Source organism: Gorilla gorilla, chromosome 16, assembly GCF_029281585.2.
Source record: "Gorilla gorilla gorilla isolate KB3781 chromosome 16, NHGRI_mGorGor1-v2.1_pri, whole genome shotgun sequence".
In the NCBI taxonomy this organism is placed as follows: Eukaryota; Metazoa; Chordata; class Mammalia; order Primates; family Hominidae; genus Gorilla; species Gorilla gorilla.
Window position 1 is genome coordinate 87,356,337 of NC_073240.2, and position 16,182 is coordinate 87,372,518.

Below are 16,182 nucleotides of genomic sequence, written 5' to 3' on the forward strand. Positions count from 1 at the left end.
TAATTTGTCAACTGTGCTTGGGAAAGACTTCATAGACTTCCTAGAAATAGAGATGGAGCCTGCTTTCCAATCAGCATCATTTAAAAGAAAACAGAGAACCTTTTAGGCATGTGAGGTTGTTGATTGCTATCATTATTATGATGACTGGAGACTTTGCAATTTATAGAGAGACCACGAACGTGCCGGGCATTGTTGACAAAGCACAGGATTCAAAATTGTTTCTGCCCAGAGGATGCAATCTCACCCTCTTTAGATGTTTTGTTTATTTCTTTTTTCTCTCTCCTTAAGAGTATTCTGCTAAATTGGGAACATTGTGATCCTGGTGGAAAATTGATCTCATAAGATGTATCTCAAAGGATCTTCAGACCTATTTTTAGATTATTCGCCTTTTGTCTGTCATGGCCATCGCCTATTTATTTATCAACATTTTATTGAGCATTTAGTGTGACCCAGGCAGTAAGCTAAGCATTTCTACATTTATTATGGTATTTGTAACCCAACTGTCCATGAGTTAGGTACAAGTATTAGTCCGATAATGTGGGTGAGGAAATTGGGTGTTACAGAGGTTATGGAAATTAGCCTAAAGTTGATCTGAATTAAACTTACATTTTTAACCCCTTCTCTTCTGTCTTTCTCTCCCTGTCTCCCTCTACCTCTCTCTTTCTGTGCCTCAGCCTCACTAGCCTTCTGGATGTCCCTCAACTTTGCCATAGGACTTTGCATACTAGCCTCTTTTGCCCTGAACATTTTTCTTTTCCGTTTTCTGCTAGTTTACTTTTGTTTATCTTTCAGCTCTCAGCTTAAGTGTTACTTCTTAAGGGATCCTTTTCTGATTCACATCAAATAACTCTATTTTATGCTCACATGTCACAATAAACCCGGCACCTATTCCCAGTTGCACTTTTATATCTGAGTGACTCTGCACAATACATCCCTCCCCAACTAACTTCGAAGCTTTGTGAGAACAAGGACTGTCTGTATACATGCTATCTATGTATTTGTAGCACCTAGTGCAGTGCCTGGTACATAGTAAATGCTCAACAAACATCTACCAAATAAATGAAAAACAGACTACATTCTATCTTTACCTTGTGGTAGACCGTGAATACCCTTTTTACCGAGGAGGATCATTGATATCCTTGACAATTCATTATATAAGACTCAATGTATGGTTGGGACATTTGTCAAATTCTGGGGCTGGAGAACTCTCAGCAAAGATCTTGGTGAGGTTGTTTTCAAGGTTCCATCTAAGATACTCCAGTCAGAAAATAGTATATGCCATTTATTTTTTTATTTTGTTTTATTTTATATCTTAACATTTTGTTACAAAACCACATTACCTACCACCCAGCTTCTGTAGTGATAGCAGACGTCCTTCTTATATGTCTTCACTATTTCCATGCCAACCCCCACCATTATTGAAACAAATATCATAGTTATTCAGCCCATAGTCTTCTAAAACACTTCTTTCTTATGAACTCATTTCACCCTCGCCAGGAAATGTTTTCCTTCAAATTATACTAAATTTCTAATCATGCAGTTTCTGCCTGTTTCCTCTTGTGTGAAGACAGAGAGCGGCTGGTCACTATTTTTGGTGTTATATAACCACTTTTAGTAATTGAAGTTTGTGATTAGTGCTCCCTTCAGTCATTCATTAACAACTTCAAATTTAATAATGTCTTTTATTTAACCAGGGGACCATCTCTAGTGAGTGTTCAAACTGCATGACTGGAAGAACAAATTTATTTTTGGCAATATGGTTTTCTTGGGCTATGAGCTGTGTCCTGAGCTCTTGGCTCATGAGTTTGGAAAGGTTCTGTCTTATTCTTTAGAGGCTAAGAAATAGAATGTTATGGGCGTGTTCTTTCAATCTGGCAGGGCATAAGCACTCTATTTCTGTGAGATCAGGGGCACTACTCAAAGTGCGAGGGGATGGACTGTTTTTTTCCCAGTCTAGTAAAATTGGATCTAGACTTGTGGAGAAAATTGAGAGGGGGACTACAGGATCCTTTTTTCCCCTCCACTTTAAGACTGTGATGGATCAATGGTGCCTTTTTTTTTTTTTTTTTTTTTTTTTTTGAGATGGCGTCTCACTCTGTCGCCCAGGCTGGAGTGCAGTGGCGTGATCTCGGCTCACTGTAACGTCTGCCACCCAGGTTCAAACGACTCTTCTGCCTCAGCCTCCTGAGTAGCTAGGATTACAGGCACGTGCCACTATGCCCAGTTAATTTTTTTAATTTTTAGGAGAGATGGGGTTTCACCATGTTGGCCAGGATGGTCTCAATCTCCTGACCTTATGATCTGCCTGCCTCAGCCTCCCAAAGTGCTGGGATTACAGGTGTAAGCCACTGTGCCAGCCAATGGTGACTATTTTTTTAACAGTGTTTGACTGCTATGTTTTGAATATGATTTGTTTGCCCCTACCAAGTCACATGTTGAGATCTGAACCCCAGTGTTGGAGTTGGGGCATGATGGGGCACTGGGGCCTTGCACAGAGTAGGCATTCAGGAAACTATGGAATGAGAGGTGTTTGGATCGTAGGGGCAGATCCCCCATGAATGGCTGAGTGCCACTGTCACAGGAGCGGGTGAGTTCTCACTCTTGTTTCCCACGTGAGCTGGTTGTTGAAAAGGCCTGGTACTTCCCTTCCTTCTCTCACTTCCTTGCTTACCCTGTGATCTGCACGTGCAGGCTCCTCTTGCCTCGTACCATGAGCAGAAATAGCCTGACACTTTCACGAAAAGCAGATGCTGGGGCCATGCTTCTTGTACAGCCTGCAGAACGTGAGCCAAATAAACTTCTTTTCTTTATAAATTACCCAATCTCAAGCTTTAAAAAATAACAACACAAAAGACAGACTAAAACACTGACACATAGTTGGCACTCTATATTTGCTTGCTCAGTTGCTAGATTGACAGAAAAATTGAGCTGTGCACCTTGTAAACTTCTGTAACAATGTTCTCACAGAGATGGACTTTACATCCTGGCATCGAGAACAGAATGGCAAGGCTCTGTCAATTGCATATTAAGTCTGAATCCCACTTCGTATCATTCCATAGTTCCCTGAACGCCTACTGTGTGAAAGACCCCATGCTAGGATCAGGGGAGGGCAAGAGGAATGAGTCAAAAATCTTGCTCTAGAGGAGCTCACAGTCTAAAGTGAGTGTGGGAGATTAAAAGTGGCTGAAAATTCTTTTCTACTCCTCCAGTGGAGGGGTAGAGTCTCACTCCCCTCCCCTTGAATTTGGACTAGCGTCCAGATTGATTTGATTCATCAATAGAATGTGGCAGAAGTGATGTTTGGCCTTCTGAGGCTAAGACAAAAGAAGCCTTGCAACTTTCACCCAGTTCATGTGGAATACTTGATCTGGGGGAAGCCAGCTGCCATGGAAGAGGTCCAGGTACCTTAAGATTATTATGCTGAAAAAGACATATGTGGGCATTCTGGTCACTAGTCCAGTTGTGCCCAGTCTTCTAGCTATACCTGTCAAGGTGCCAGATGTGACTGAAACCAACATAGACCCTCCAGTCTAGTGCCTCTGCCAGTTGAGTGGCACTCAGTGACCTCAGTTAATACCATGGGAAGCAGTAGAATCTCCCAGCCAAGTTCTGGCCAAATTTACCTACCCACAAAATCCACAGCTAGAATTAAAAGGCCATTGTTCTAAGGCATTAAGTTTTGAGATAGTTTGTTACCCCCACAATAGACAGTGAGAACAGAGATATAAGAAAATAACCAGCATCAAGTAAGAACTTTAATAAAAGGTATGTACAAAGTGTTGTTGGACAACGAATTAGAACGAATTCTGTTCTTGGAGAGGCCAGGCCACCACAGTGCCTCACTTGGTGGGGCACCAATCATGTTATAGTCTTTGTGAACAGCAGCCCTGGAGTTGTGCAGAGCCCAACATGAGCAGACATATGTGGCAATTGTGGGTAATGGGGGCTGGGAAGGCAGGTTAGCTGGGAAAACCATAAAGAAAAGGAAGTGGAGCTGAGAATTAACATATGCTACAAAGAGTGGGGAGAAATGATGCTTAAGCCTGCATCAGCATGAGCCCAGACTTGAGAGCAGAGGTACCCATGATACTCTTGGTACATAATAACTGGTTCTGTATCATTGGCATGGAGTGTTGGGGTAGGAGGAGTGGCTGCAGCTGAGCCTCCAAAGGCAGAGTGACGTAAAGGGCGTCACTTTCATACTGTGGTGAGGAGCTGGGAGGAGGAAGGCAACAGGGAGACATAGAAGATTTTAAAGCAGGGAGTGACACATGCAAAACAGTATTTGAGAAAATTGCAGTTAAAAACCCCACAGACTATGAAAGACACTGTTCTTCCAACTCCAACTCCCTGAGTCTCCCTGAAAGCTTGGTAGATACATTTTTTTTATAGGATTGTCTTCAACAACAGGGGATTACTCAATGTTTCATTTCAAAGGATCATTAAAGGAAAATCAAGGCACATCACATCCTACCTTCTTTAACTGCTCATTTATTATTACTGTGGGTGAGATAACGGCTTTGTGTTATTCTTCTAAATAGAGTAAAATATTTATTGGTAAATGTAGCAGTACATAAATTAACGCCAATTGAGATTATTTTTCTCCACTGATCGCCATAATTTTTACTTAAAGTAAAACCATTTGTGCTGCTCCATTCTGGCTCAGCGCTAAGTGAGGGCATTATGAACTGAACGTCTTTAGGACAACACTGTCTCTTAGTTTCTATGGGGTGGCAGGACCCTGTGGGTGAGCTGGCTCTCTGGTTTGTTTGTGAAACCAATTTCTTTCCTATTTTTCAAGACCACAGTACTTGGGAAGAGAGCACGTGGAGGTGTAAAATTTTCTTTTCTCTGTCACATCTGAAGTTACTAAAAGTGGCTTTTATAAGTAAGATATTCATTATTTCACTTATCTGAAAGCCCACATGTGGGGGGCTCCTTAGAGTGGATCTGGTGGCTTACCAGTCACCGAGGACCCAAAATTGTGTCTTCATATGGCAATGTCCAAACACAGGAAATATTTTTTGTGTTTTGTTTTAAATTTTTTTTTTAACTTCTGGAGAAAAATTTTTTTCCAAAATCTTGCAGGTATCCTCTCAAGTTTTCTATTTCTGATCTGGGTTCATATCCTCCTCTAAACCAACCACATGAAAGAGAAAAAGCTTAGAGGAGATGAACCATGGCCCATTCCCTGGGCAGGGGAGAGGGACCCACATCCTCCATCAACACTCAACCATCCTGTATTTGAAGCAAATGGGGTTTTCTCAGAGGCAGCTCCAGAGGAATGACTGAAGTGTGTGCAGCATATGATGTTGGCCACAGGTCAAACCAATTTAATTGATTTGTATATTAAATGTTGATTTAATATATACCATATGCCCAGTTCTATATCCCTGTTGGCAGATAAAACAGAAGTATAGAAGACAATGCTTGTTCTCAGGGAGTATCAGTGGGCATTATAATAAAGCAGGCCATTCCTTAGCTTGAGAAATTAATAAAATATATGGATTATCTATTACAGCTCGTGAGGTGGGAATAGAGAGATGAATAAGACCTAGTTCTTACCCACAAATAATGTGCAATTCCCTTCACCATCTGCTTTATTCAATCTGGTCATACTGCAGACAGATTCATCCCCCAGCCTCCCCGTGCTCTGCCATGTTGCCCTTGGAACACACAGGGCTACATCACAGTGGGAACATTCTTTTCTCCCCTTTCAACTTGGTTTCTCAAGAGTCTCCCATCCAAGTACTAACCAGGCCCAACCCTGTTTAGCTTCTGAGAGGTTTCTCAAGAGTTATCATTCATGGATCTGGCTGGGTTCAATGTTTCTTTCCATGATTCTCTCTACTTCTCCCAGTTTACCTTTGTCACAGCCCTTGTTGTCTTGGGTCCTGTCTGCCAGCTGTTCATCTCAGCCAGGCCTGGAGCCGTATGAAGGAAGGTTGTGCTGTCATCCATTTTTATCCTCAGTGCCCAGCTTGCTGGCTGGAACGTAGATGATTCCCAATGAATGTTTGCGAGATGAATGCATGAATCATTGAATGAAAATAAATTGTATCTGGACCTTTTATTCCCCTTTAATCAGTTTTTAACCTTATTAGTTTTCTTCTTTCCCTTTTCTCCTTCCTCTTTTTCTCATCTCCTCATTTTCTCTCTTATTTTCCTTTTCCTTGCTCATGATTTATAATCAACTAATGACTTCAGCATTTTAAAAGTTACCCAACATTTGCACAGCCTTTCCAAAGGCTTTTATGCCCCTCCTCTTCATAGAAAGATGAGCTGTGCTACAGGTCTATCCAGAAATGTCAATGTTGATCAGGAAACCAATTCCAGAGACTTCATTTTCTTCTGTGAGCCATCTTTGGGTCCATTTTCAAAGGGCTAGAGTCCTGAACATTCCCCCAAATAATAGATCAGTTGCTGGACAGCTCCTCGGTTCCTATTTCTAGTTTTTCATAGACTACAGAGGGAGAGGCACCCACATTGGTACACGTATATATCACAGTTGCTGGAGGATGGTGTGGACTTGGAGATTCAGAGAATGATATCGTCTATTAACATTTAGTGCAGCTGTGATGACAGGCATTAGCAAAGCATATGCCAAGACTGCCCTTGTTAGCCCAAAGCTCCCAGTGGAGAAGATGTTAGAGGAAACCCAAGTCTTTCTCCTGGGTAAGTGTCTAGGGATCCCTAGGAGACTCATCAAGTCCACACTGTCTCTGAGCTCAGGGTTCTCTTCTGTATAACACCTCTGTTATACAGATAGAGTGTCAAGCATTGCAGAGATCCCTTAGAGTTTTTTCATAATAGGATTTGGCACCACCCCGGGATTCTCTTGAGAAAAGGAGGAGTTCATTCTTGTCAGTCAGGGAAGTCTTTTCATCAGAACATTTTAGTGGATTTCTGTTTCTTGCCTCTGTGCTGTATTTAAAAATAAGCCGGCCGGGTGTGGTTGCTCATGCCTGTAATCCCTTTGGGAGGTTGAGGCAGGTGGATAACGAGGTCAGGAGATCGAGATCATCCTGCTTAACATGGTGGAAACTCGTCTCTTCTAAAAACACAATCAATCTCCTGGGTAAGTGTCTAGGGATCCCATCAAGTATCTAGGGATCCCTAGAGGTCTCATCCTTCTCAGAATAGGAGTTAGAAAGTTAAATTTTGATATCTTGTTCAGCAATTAATTTACAAATCAAAATTAATTGAAAAAATACATTAATTGATTTAAAAAAAAAAAACCAGGGCATTCCTTAGTTTAAGTGGGGCCCACCTGGGTGAGAGGGCCCAGCACCTAGAAGAAGGTGTTGGGTCTCTTGGTGGTGAAGTACCACTTGCATTGATAACGCAGGACCCAGTGGGGCAGCGGGAACTTGTTCTTGGAGTCGTGGAACTGCTTGACTGTGGGCCGGTGGCACTTGCTGGGGACAATCTCCTCCACCTTCATGATCTAAATGGAGTGGGCGGGACATGGTGTGGAGAGCCCCTGTCTGGGTAGCACTGGGTGACAGCGCCCCTGGTGGTCAGGTCTTGGTATTCCCCGTGCACGTTGTGGGTGCCCCTCCCGGAGTCATAGCGCAGTCAGATGCCAAGTTCTTCATCCTCAGGGGGGGTACTTCTCAAACACCCGCCCACAGGTGTTAATCAATTAGTTGATTTTTTAAATTAATTAATTTTGATTTGTAAAAATATTTATCTTGATTACTGTGGGTTTTTTTTTTAATGCCCCTTAAATTTTGTGCTGAAGCAAGTGGCCCTGGCTGGGATTTTGAAGTCTGATTTTAACTCTTTAAGACCCTGGGGAGGCTTAAAGCTGGGACTGAAGAAAGTGTAGGCATCATGTGCCTTTGGGGATGTTGTTGGACTTCATGGCCTCCTTGGAGTTCTTTTTGGTTTGGTTTGGTTCCATTCAACAAATATTTGCCCACCTTTTATGAAAGACCCCTCGTGCCAGGTGCTGGAAAGATATATACACAAAACTTGATTTCTTCTTTAAATATCTTCATACCTAGTGGGGGTGGAGTGGGAAGCAAGATTATACCATGATACCAACACCATGTGGTAAGTGCAATGTCAGGGCTGAGCCCAGAGTGATGTGGAGATAGAAGGGACTCCAGACCCAGCTTGGGGGTTGGATGGGATCTCATGGAGCTGGAGTGCACTTGAAGGATGTGCTGGCATTGACTAGGCTAAGAGATAAGGAAAAGTGCTGCAGGAAGAGGGAAGAGTGTGATCAAAGTTACAGAGGCATGAAATGGCATGGTTTGAGCAGGAAACTCCAAGGGGTTCCGTGTTGATGAAGCATCTATTTCAGGCAGGGTGTTGTAATGAATAATGAAGCTGAAGACATAAGAAGGACAAGATCATAAAGAGCTTTGGAAATTCTATTAATGAGCTATGACTTTATCTATATGTGATGGGGAATTATTGAGGCCTTTGAAGCAGATGAGGAGTATGAGTCTTATAAATGGGAAGATTAAGGCTTTGCCTTAAATAAAATACCCTCTCCTCCAAATATCTTACAGTGCAAAGAGCACTGGCCTGATTTTGGGAGACTGGACTGAGTGGTACTTCTGGCCTTGCTGTATGTATTACTTCAGGAGACTCAGCAAGTCCACACTGTCTCTGAATTCAGGGTTCTCTTCTGTATAACAGAGGATAGAGTATCAAGCATTGCAGAGATCCTTTAGAGTTTTTTCATAATAGGATTTGGCACCACCCCGGGATTCTCTTGAGAAAAGGAGGAGTTGATTCTTGTCAGTCAGGGAAGTCTTTTCGTCAGAACATTTAGTGGATTTCTGTTTCTTGCCTCTGTGCTGTATTTAAAAATAAGCCGGCCGGGTGTGGTGGCTCATGCCTGTAATCCCTTTGGGAGGCCGAGGCAGGCAGATAACAAGGTCAGGAGATTGAGACCATCCTAGCTAACACAGTGGAAACTTGTCTCTACTAAAAACACAAAAAACTAGCCAGGGGTGGTGGCACATGCCTGTAGCCCCAGTTACTTGGCAGGCTGAGGCAGAAGAACCGCTTGAACCCGGGAGGTGGAGGTTGCAGTGAGTGGATATCGCACCACTGCACCCCCGCCTGGGCAATAGAGCAAGACTTCATCTTAAATAAAAATAAAAATAAGCCAAGCCTACTGAAATAACAGACCTGTGCTACTCTGGCCCACAAAGCCCCTTTTACATCCTTATTTTCTGTGTAAATCATTATAGCTTATTCTTTTGTTCATCTTGCTGATGTTACTACAAGATAGGTCTGCAAAGACGAGTTCTGAAGACTAAATATGGAGGGAGGCACAGCCCCTGGGTCCCATACCAAGTGAATCCCCTTGCCTGTCCTTTCTCTGTAGTTAATCTTTCTCCATGACAGGAAGTAGAGCTCTGCCATTCCATGTGCATCCCTGATCATCCAACTCCTTCCTCTTGCATTCTTAAATATAGCTGCCTGTGTTCTCATTGCAGAGCTCCTCTGACAAGGAGTCCATCCTGACCATCCTCAAGGTCCTCGGAGATCTGCTTTCTGTTGGTGAGTAGGCCATGCCCTCATGCTTTCATATGGCGGATGTGGAGCCTGTTGGCTGTGATCTCTCCCAGGCACCTCTGTGACCTGGGGGTCTTCAGTTTCCTGCTTCAGTCTTGCTTCAGTTTCCTGTGAGAGGCAGCATCACTAGCCCATCTTTTTTCTCTAAGGTTAATAAGACCCAAGTAACCTGGACTGTTTGTACTTGCACTCCTCAGTCTTCTCACCCGACACTGAGGAGGAAATTAGATTTAGTAGTAACCCTCCGTGGTTCTACCCCTCTTCTCGCCCTGCTCTCTTCCATTGTGACCTATTTAAGAGAGCTGAGTATCAGAAGCTGCTTTGGCTATTTGAAGTAGAGGCAGGAATATCAGGCAGAAGCTGAACTTGAAAGCATGTAAGCATCATGTTTTCAGAGATAAGATAACAGAGTTGACTACATTGGAATCAACTGGATTAACTGGAGCATGCTTCTATTTGCTCAAGTTCTTACTGAGATTTTTGAACATTCCAACATTCACCCAATTTGCATTTTTATGTATGCTTGCCTCATTACTTTAGAAAGAAATATTAACACTGAACAGGCAATATCAGAAATAAATGACACTCCAGACCCATAGATCCTCAGGATTATGGTTTCAAGAGGAAGGGGTCCATCATATTGGGGTCTTTCCATGGTTTGTGCTGCGTTCCACTGGCAGGATGACTTACATTTAGTCTTTCGCGTGGGGCCTGTGTAAGTGAAGTCACTCGTCTTCTGGGATAGTGCTGTCTTACATTTGTCCAGAGGTGTCTGAAACTCTTAAGACAAAACCTTGAAGTTCTCCCTCTGATAAGGTGGTGATTACTGTGCCTCTTGCAGAGAATGCTACTTTTCATTAGGACAAAAAATCAGATGGTCATCTTTGATAATGTACCACCCTGTTGGCCACCTTGGTTAAGTCAACTTTGCCCCGTGCATAGAGAGAATTAACCAAGGCCAAGTTGTAATGAAATCGTTGCTTTTGAGTTTGCCCTTGGGCAAGGTGGAGGAGATCTCTGTTCAAAATTGTACTTAGGTAGAAAGACCAATAGTTCATCATAGCTCTAGACTGTCTTCAAAATTCCCTAGATAGGATGATTGGATGTTTCGTTTTCAAGGGACTACTGTAGTGGTTTCTGTAATTTTCTCCCATCAGTTTCTGAAGGCTAGCATCAGAAAATCATTATGCCATCAATACAATGATTCCAGATTAGGCCATCATCCCAATCCTTGTTACCGAAGATTCAAATGTATAGCAGAGGGATACTGATATTCTCTCTTCTAAGTATATGATTATTCAAAAGCCTATATGCATATTTACATACATGTACACACATGTATACATACATATACTGAATATTCAACAGACTCTCAGATAAGCTCTATTTATTACAGCTGTTGCAGCTGAACACAACTAGGTTCTTAAATATTCCACTATTTTCCCATTTCACAACCCTCTTCCCTTAACTGATAGTACAACTTTAACACAGGTTGCTTCAAGAACTACATAATTTTATGTAGTTGAAATGAACTAATTCTTGCTCTGTCTCTAGCTGGGAAGTCTGTCTTCTGCTCCAAGGAAAATGGGGATTATTACTTGTGGCTCATCTTTGCTCCGGCTTCCCCTCAGGCACAGACCGGAGAATTCACTACATGATCAGCAAGGGTGGCAGTGAGGCTCTTCTGCAGACCCTGGTAGACACAGCGAGGACAGCTCCTCCAGACTATGACATCCTCCTGCCTCTCTTCCGGCTGCTGGCCAAAGTTGGCCTAAGAGGTACTCGTACTCCAAGACCTAAAGCTGACTGAAAAGGCACTTCTAGGGTTGTTATCATGAGTGCAATTTGGGAAGCTTTGGTGCAGTAGCACAGGGAGAAAGTGGCAGGGAGGTTCTGGACAACTTGATGGTGATGGCAGGACCAGCCCCATAGGAGAGGCCATTTTGTTGACTTTGATGTCAGCTCATCCAAGGTATGGTGCTCAGGACAGAGCCCAGAACAAACATGGGCTACATGGGGCATGGATAATATGGGGGAAAGGAGGGGAGATACTCCGATGCAGTTTTTAATTATTTTAAAAATAAATGGAACATGTCTAAAAGTTGCATCACAAGGTTGTGGAGAAAAAGGAACACTTATACACTGTTGGTGGGAGTATAAGTTAGTTCCACCATTGTGGAAAACAGTGTGGTGATTCCTCAAAGACCTAAAGACAGAAATACCATTAGATCCAGCAATCCCATTACTGGGTATATACCCAAAGGAATAGAAATAATTCTATTATAAAGACACCTGAATGCATTTGTTCATTGCAGCACTATTCATAATTACAAAGACATGGACTCAACCTAAATGCCCATCTAGACTGGATAAAGAAAATATGGTACACATACACCATGGAATACTATACAGCCATAAAAAAGAATGAGATCATGTCCTTTGCAGGGACATGGGTGGAGCTGGAGGCCATTATCCTTAGCAAACTAAAGCAGAAACAGAAAACCAAATACCTCATGCTGTCACTTACAAGTGGGAGCTAAATGATGAGAACACATGGACACAGAGGGGAACAACACACACTTGGGCCTGTCAGAGGATGGAGGGTAAGAGGAGGCAGAGGATTAGAAAAAATAACTAATTGGTACTAGGCTTAATACCTGGATGCTGAAATAATCTGTACAACAAACCCCCATGACACAAGTTTACCTTTGTAACAAACCTGCACATTTACCCTTGAACTTAAAATAAAAGTTAAAAAAATAAAGTCTATTATATAAGTGTCCTAGTTTCCTAGAGCTGCCATAATGAATTGCCACAAACTGATTAGCTTAACGTAACAGAAGACTGTTAGGAGGTCAGAAGTCCAAAATCAAGGTGTTGGCAGGGTTGGTTCCTTCTGGAGTCTCTGAGGGAGAATCGGTTCCATGCCCCTCTCCTCTGAGGGTTGCCAGAAATCCTTGATGTTTCTTGGACTATAGATGCATCACTCCGATCTCTGCCTCCGTCTTCACGTGGTGTTCTCCTCTGTATCATTTCCTCTTTGTGTAAGGACATCAGTCATAGGATTTAGGGCCCACTCTAATTTGTAATAAAATCTGCAAAGATTCTATTTCCCAAAAGAATAACATTCTGAGCTTCTGGGTGGACATGAATTTTTGGGGGCCACTATTCAATCCACTACAAGTCACACAGAAGTGGAACATTCCTAGTTGAAGGGAAGATGGAAGAAGGGCCTAGAGTTCTTTCCATTTAGGCTCCATAGTCATTTCTCTTTCACCAAGGAAAACCCTGAAACATTTCCCTAAAACTCTAGAAGATCTTGGAGCACAGTTTAAAAGCGTGGGCACTCAGGACTCAAGCAGACATTGTAAACGAGTCACAAGTGTTAAGTTCTAATTGTGTGCTGAGTCTTATATAGGTCACAGCTGAGAAGCTCAGATCCTCTGAAAAGTAGGCCTTTGATGTCCAGTGCTATCAGTGGCAGCCAAATGCCCAGGGGTTCTGGGGCACTCTTCCTTTCAATATTTGGATCTCCACGCTGAGTCCATTCAACATTCTGCTGATAATGATGGAGAACTAGGCTTTTGCCAACACCTGCATGAGCGTGTCCCAGAAAAAATCAATACAATTCGTTCGGTGAATATTCAACAGATATTTACTGCATGTCTCCTAGGGCCAGGTGCTTTAGGCACTAGGAACACCATGATGACCAAGGCAGTTAAGGACCTGCTCTCATGGAACTTATGTTCAAGTGGAGAAGGCCAGCAAATCAACAAATAACTTGATGATAGCAGACTATGATGAGGGCTGTAAGAGGAAGCAAGAGTGATGCTACTTTAGACTGGCATGGTCAGGAGAGGTGACATTGGAGCTAAAACTTGAAGAATGAGAAGTCAGTAAAGCAAAGAGTGAGCCAGGTGGACTCCAGGAAAGGACCACAGAGACTTGATATATACCTCGGTCATAAACGGTATAAGCTGGAGAGTCAGACATGGGTTTCAGGCCTGGCCCTGACACTTATTAGCTGTGTGACCTTGGGCAAAGTACTTAAACTTTCTGAGCATTGTGCCCTTATGTATAAAATAGAGCTATCTGTATAGTTGGTCTTCCATTTCTGTGGGTTCTGCACCCATGGATTCAGTTAACCTTGGATTGAAAATATTTTTAAAAATTGTATCTGTACTAAACATGTACAAACCTTTTCATGTCATTATTCCCTAAGCAATACAGTTTAACAACGATTTACATAGCATTTACGTTAGATTAAGTATTATAGTAATCTAGAGATGATGTAAGGTCTGAGGATGTGTGTAGATTATATGCAAATACTACACCATTTTATATCAGGGACTTGAGCATCTGTGGATTTTGGAATCTGTGGGAATCCTGGAACCAATCCCACGTGGACACTGAGGGATGACTCTACTTAATTCCAGGGTGCTGTGAGGATTAAACAAAGTATTGCATGTCACATGCTTATCATATGTTCAGGGCCCTGGCAAACTAGGGTCATACAGGTTTTATAGGAGAAAGAGAGATGAGAGATACACCAGGCCAGTGATTTCCAAGTTATTCACCTTGATATTACTATTGTAGTGATTATGTCACCACAGTTTCTGCCATCAAGGGGTTATAGTCCTTGACACTGACATTCAAGTTGCCATGGGCTGACCTGAACAGAACAGAAATGAGGTTGGCTGCTCATGAAGGAATGGGATAGATATCTCTTTTTTGATGAAGGGAATGGGTTATGTAAGTTTAGTTACAACCTCTTTGCTGGTATCCTTTAGTCCAGAGGTACATATCAGTAAACCAGGTTTAGGGTTTTATTTCTGTTTTACTCATTTCTACCTCCGATAAATCTGATAGTGATGTATTCTTGCAAAAACAAACAGGATGATTTAGACATCACCCATTGACAGGTATCATAGTGGGGGCAAAGAACAGAAAATAAGTATTTCTTTTTTAATGCTTATTTTCTAATTATTAAAATAATGAGGACTATTTGTAACACTAGGTGTCAGGTTATTTGGAGCAGTATTTTAGAAATATTAGAGGGGAAATAGGGGGCATTCCAAGATGGCCCAATAGGAACAGCTCCGGTCTGCAGCTCCTAGCGTGACTGACGCAGAAGATGGGTGATTACTGCATTTCCAACTGAGGTACCTGGTTCATCTCACTGGGGCTGGTTGGATAGTGGGTGCAGCCCATGGACGGCGAGCTGAAGCAGGGCAGGGCATCACCTCACCTGAGAAGCACAAGAGGTTGGGGGATTTCCCTTTCCTAGGCGAGGGAAGCCCTGACAGACTACCTGGAAAAATGGGGGCACTCTCACTTAAATACTGCACTTTTCCCAAGGTTAGCAACCTGCAGACAGTGTAATTCTCTCCTGTGCCTGGCTTGGCAGGTCCCACACCCACGGAGCCTTGCTGACTGCTAGCACAGCAGTCTGACATCAATCTGTGAGGCAGCAGCCTGGCTGGGGGAAGGGTGTCCGCCATTGCTGAGGCCTGACTAGGTAAACAAAGCCGGGAAGCTCCAACTGGGTAAAGCCCACCACAGCTCATCAAGGCCTACTGCCTCTAGACTCCACTTCTACCGGCAAGGCATAGCTGAACAAAAGGCAGCAAACAACTTCTGCAGACTTAAACATCCCTGTGTTACAACTCTGAAGAGAGCAGTGGTTCTCGCAGCATGGTGTTTGAGCTCTGAGAACAGACAGACTGCCTCCTCAAGTGTGTCCCTGACCCCCGTGTAGCCTAACTGGGAGACACCTCCCAGTAGGGGCCGACTGACACCTCATGTAGGCAGCTGCCCCTCTGGAATGAAGCTTCCAGAGGAAGGATCAGGCAGCAATATTTGCTGTTCTGCAGTATTTGCTGTTCTGCAGCCTCTGCTGGTGATACCCAGGCAAACAGGGTCTGGAGTGGAACTCCAGCAAACTCCATCAGACCTGCAGTTGAGGGACCTGAGTGTTAGGAGGAAAGCTAACAAACAGAAAGGAATAGCATTGATATCAACAAAGATCATCTACTCCAAAACCCCATCTGTAGATCACCAACATCAAAGACCAAAGGTAGATAAAATCACAAATATGGGGAGAAATCAGAGCAGAAAAGCTGAAAATTCTAAAAATCAGAGCATCTGTTCTCTTCCAAAGGATTGCAGCTCCTTTCCAGCAACAGAACAAAACTGGGTGGAGAATGACTGATGAGCTGACAGAAGTGGGCTTCAAAAGGTCGGTAATAACAAACTTCTCTGAGCTAAAGAAGGATGTTCGAACCCATTGCAAGGAAGCTAATCTTGAAAAAAGGTTAGGCGAATGGCTAACTAGAATAAACAGTGGGGAGGAGACCTTAAATGACCTGATGGAGCTGAAAACCATGGTACAAGAACTTCGTGACGCATGCACAAGCTTCAGTTGCTGATTCGATCAAGTGGAAGAAAGGGTATCAGTGACTGAAGATCAAGTTAATGAAATAAAGTGAGAAGACAAGGTTAGAGAAAAAAGAGTAAAAAGAAATGAACAAAGCCTCCAAGAAATATGGGACTATGGGAAAGACCAAATATACATTTGATTGGTGTACCTGAAAGTGATGGGGAGAAAGGAACCAAGTTGGAAAACACTCTTCAGGATATTAT

The 16,182-nt window shown here is 42.9% G+C and overlaps 1 protein-coding gene across 2 annotated transcripts in view; it reads left to right on the forward strand.

The window, feature by feature from the left end:
- The window catches only part of AGBL1 (AGBL carboxypeptidase 1), a 948,924-nt gene that overhangs the window by 52,445 nt on the left and 880,297 nt on the right, over positions 1-16,182 (forward strand). For both annotated transcript variants that reach the window (XM_004056715.5, XM_063698809.1), the window contains exons 2-3: positions 9,462-9,525; positions 11,172-11,318. In XM_004056715.5, coding sequence (XP_004056763.4) covers positions 9,462-9,525; positions 11,172-11,318 — 211 coding nt within the window. The remainder of the gene's footprint in view (positions 1-9,461; positions 9,526-11,171; positions 11,319-16,182) is intronic.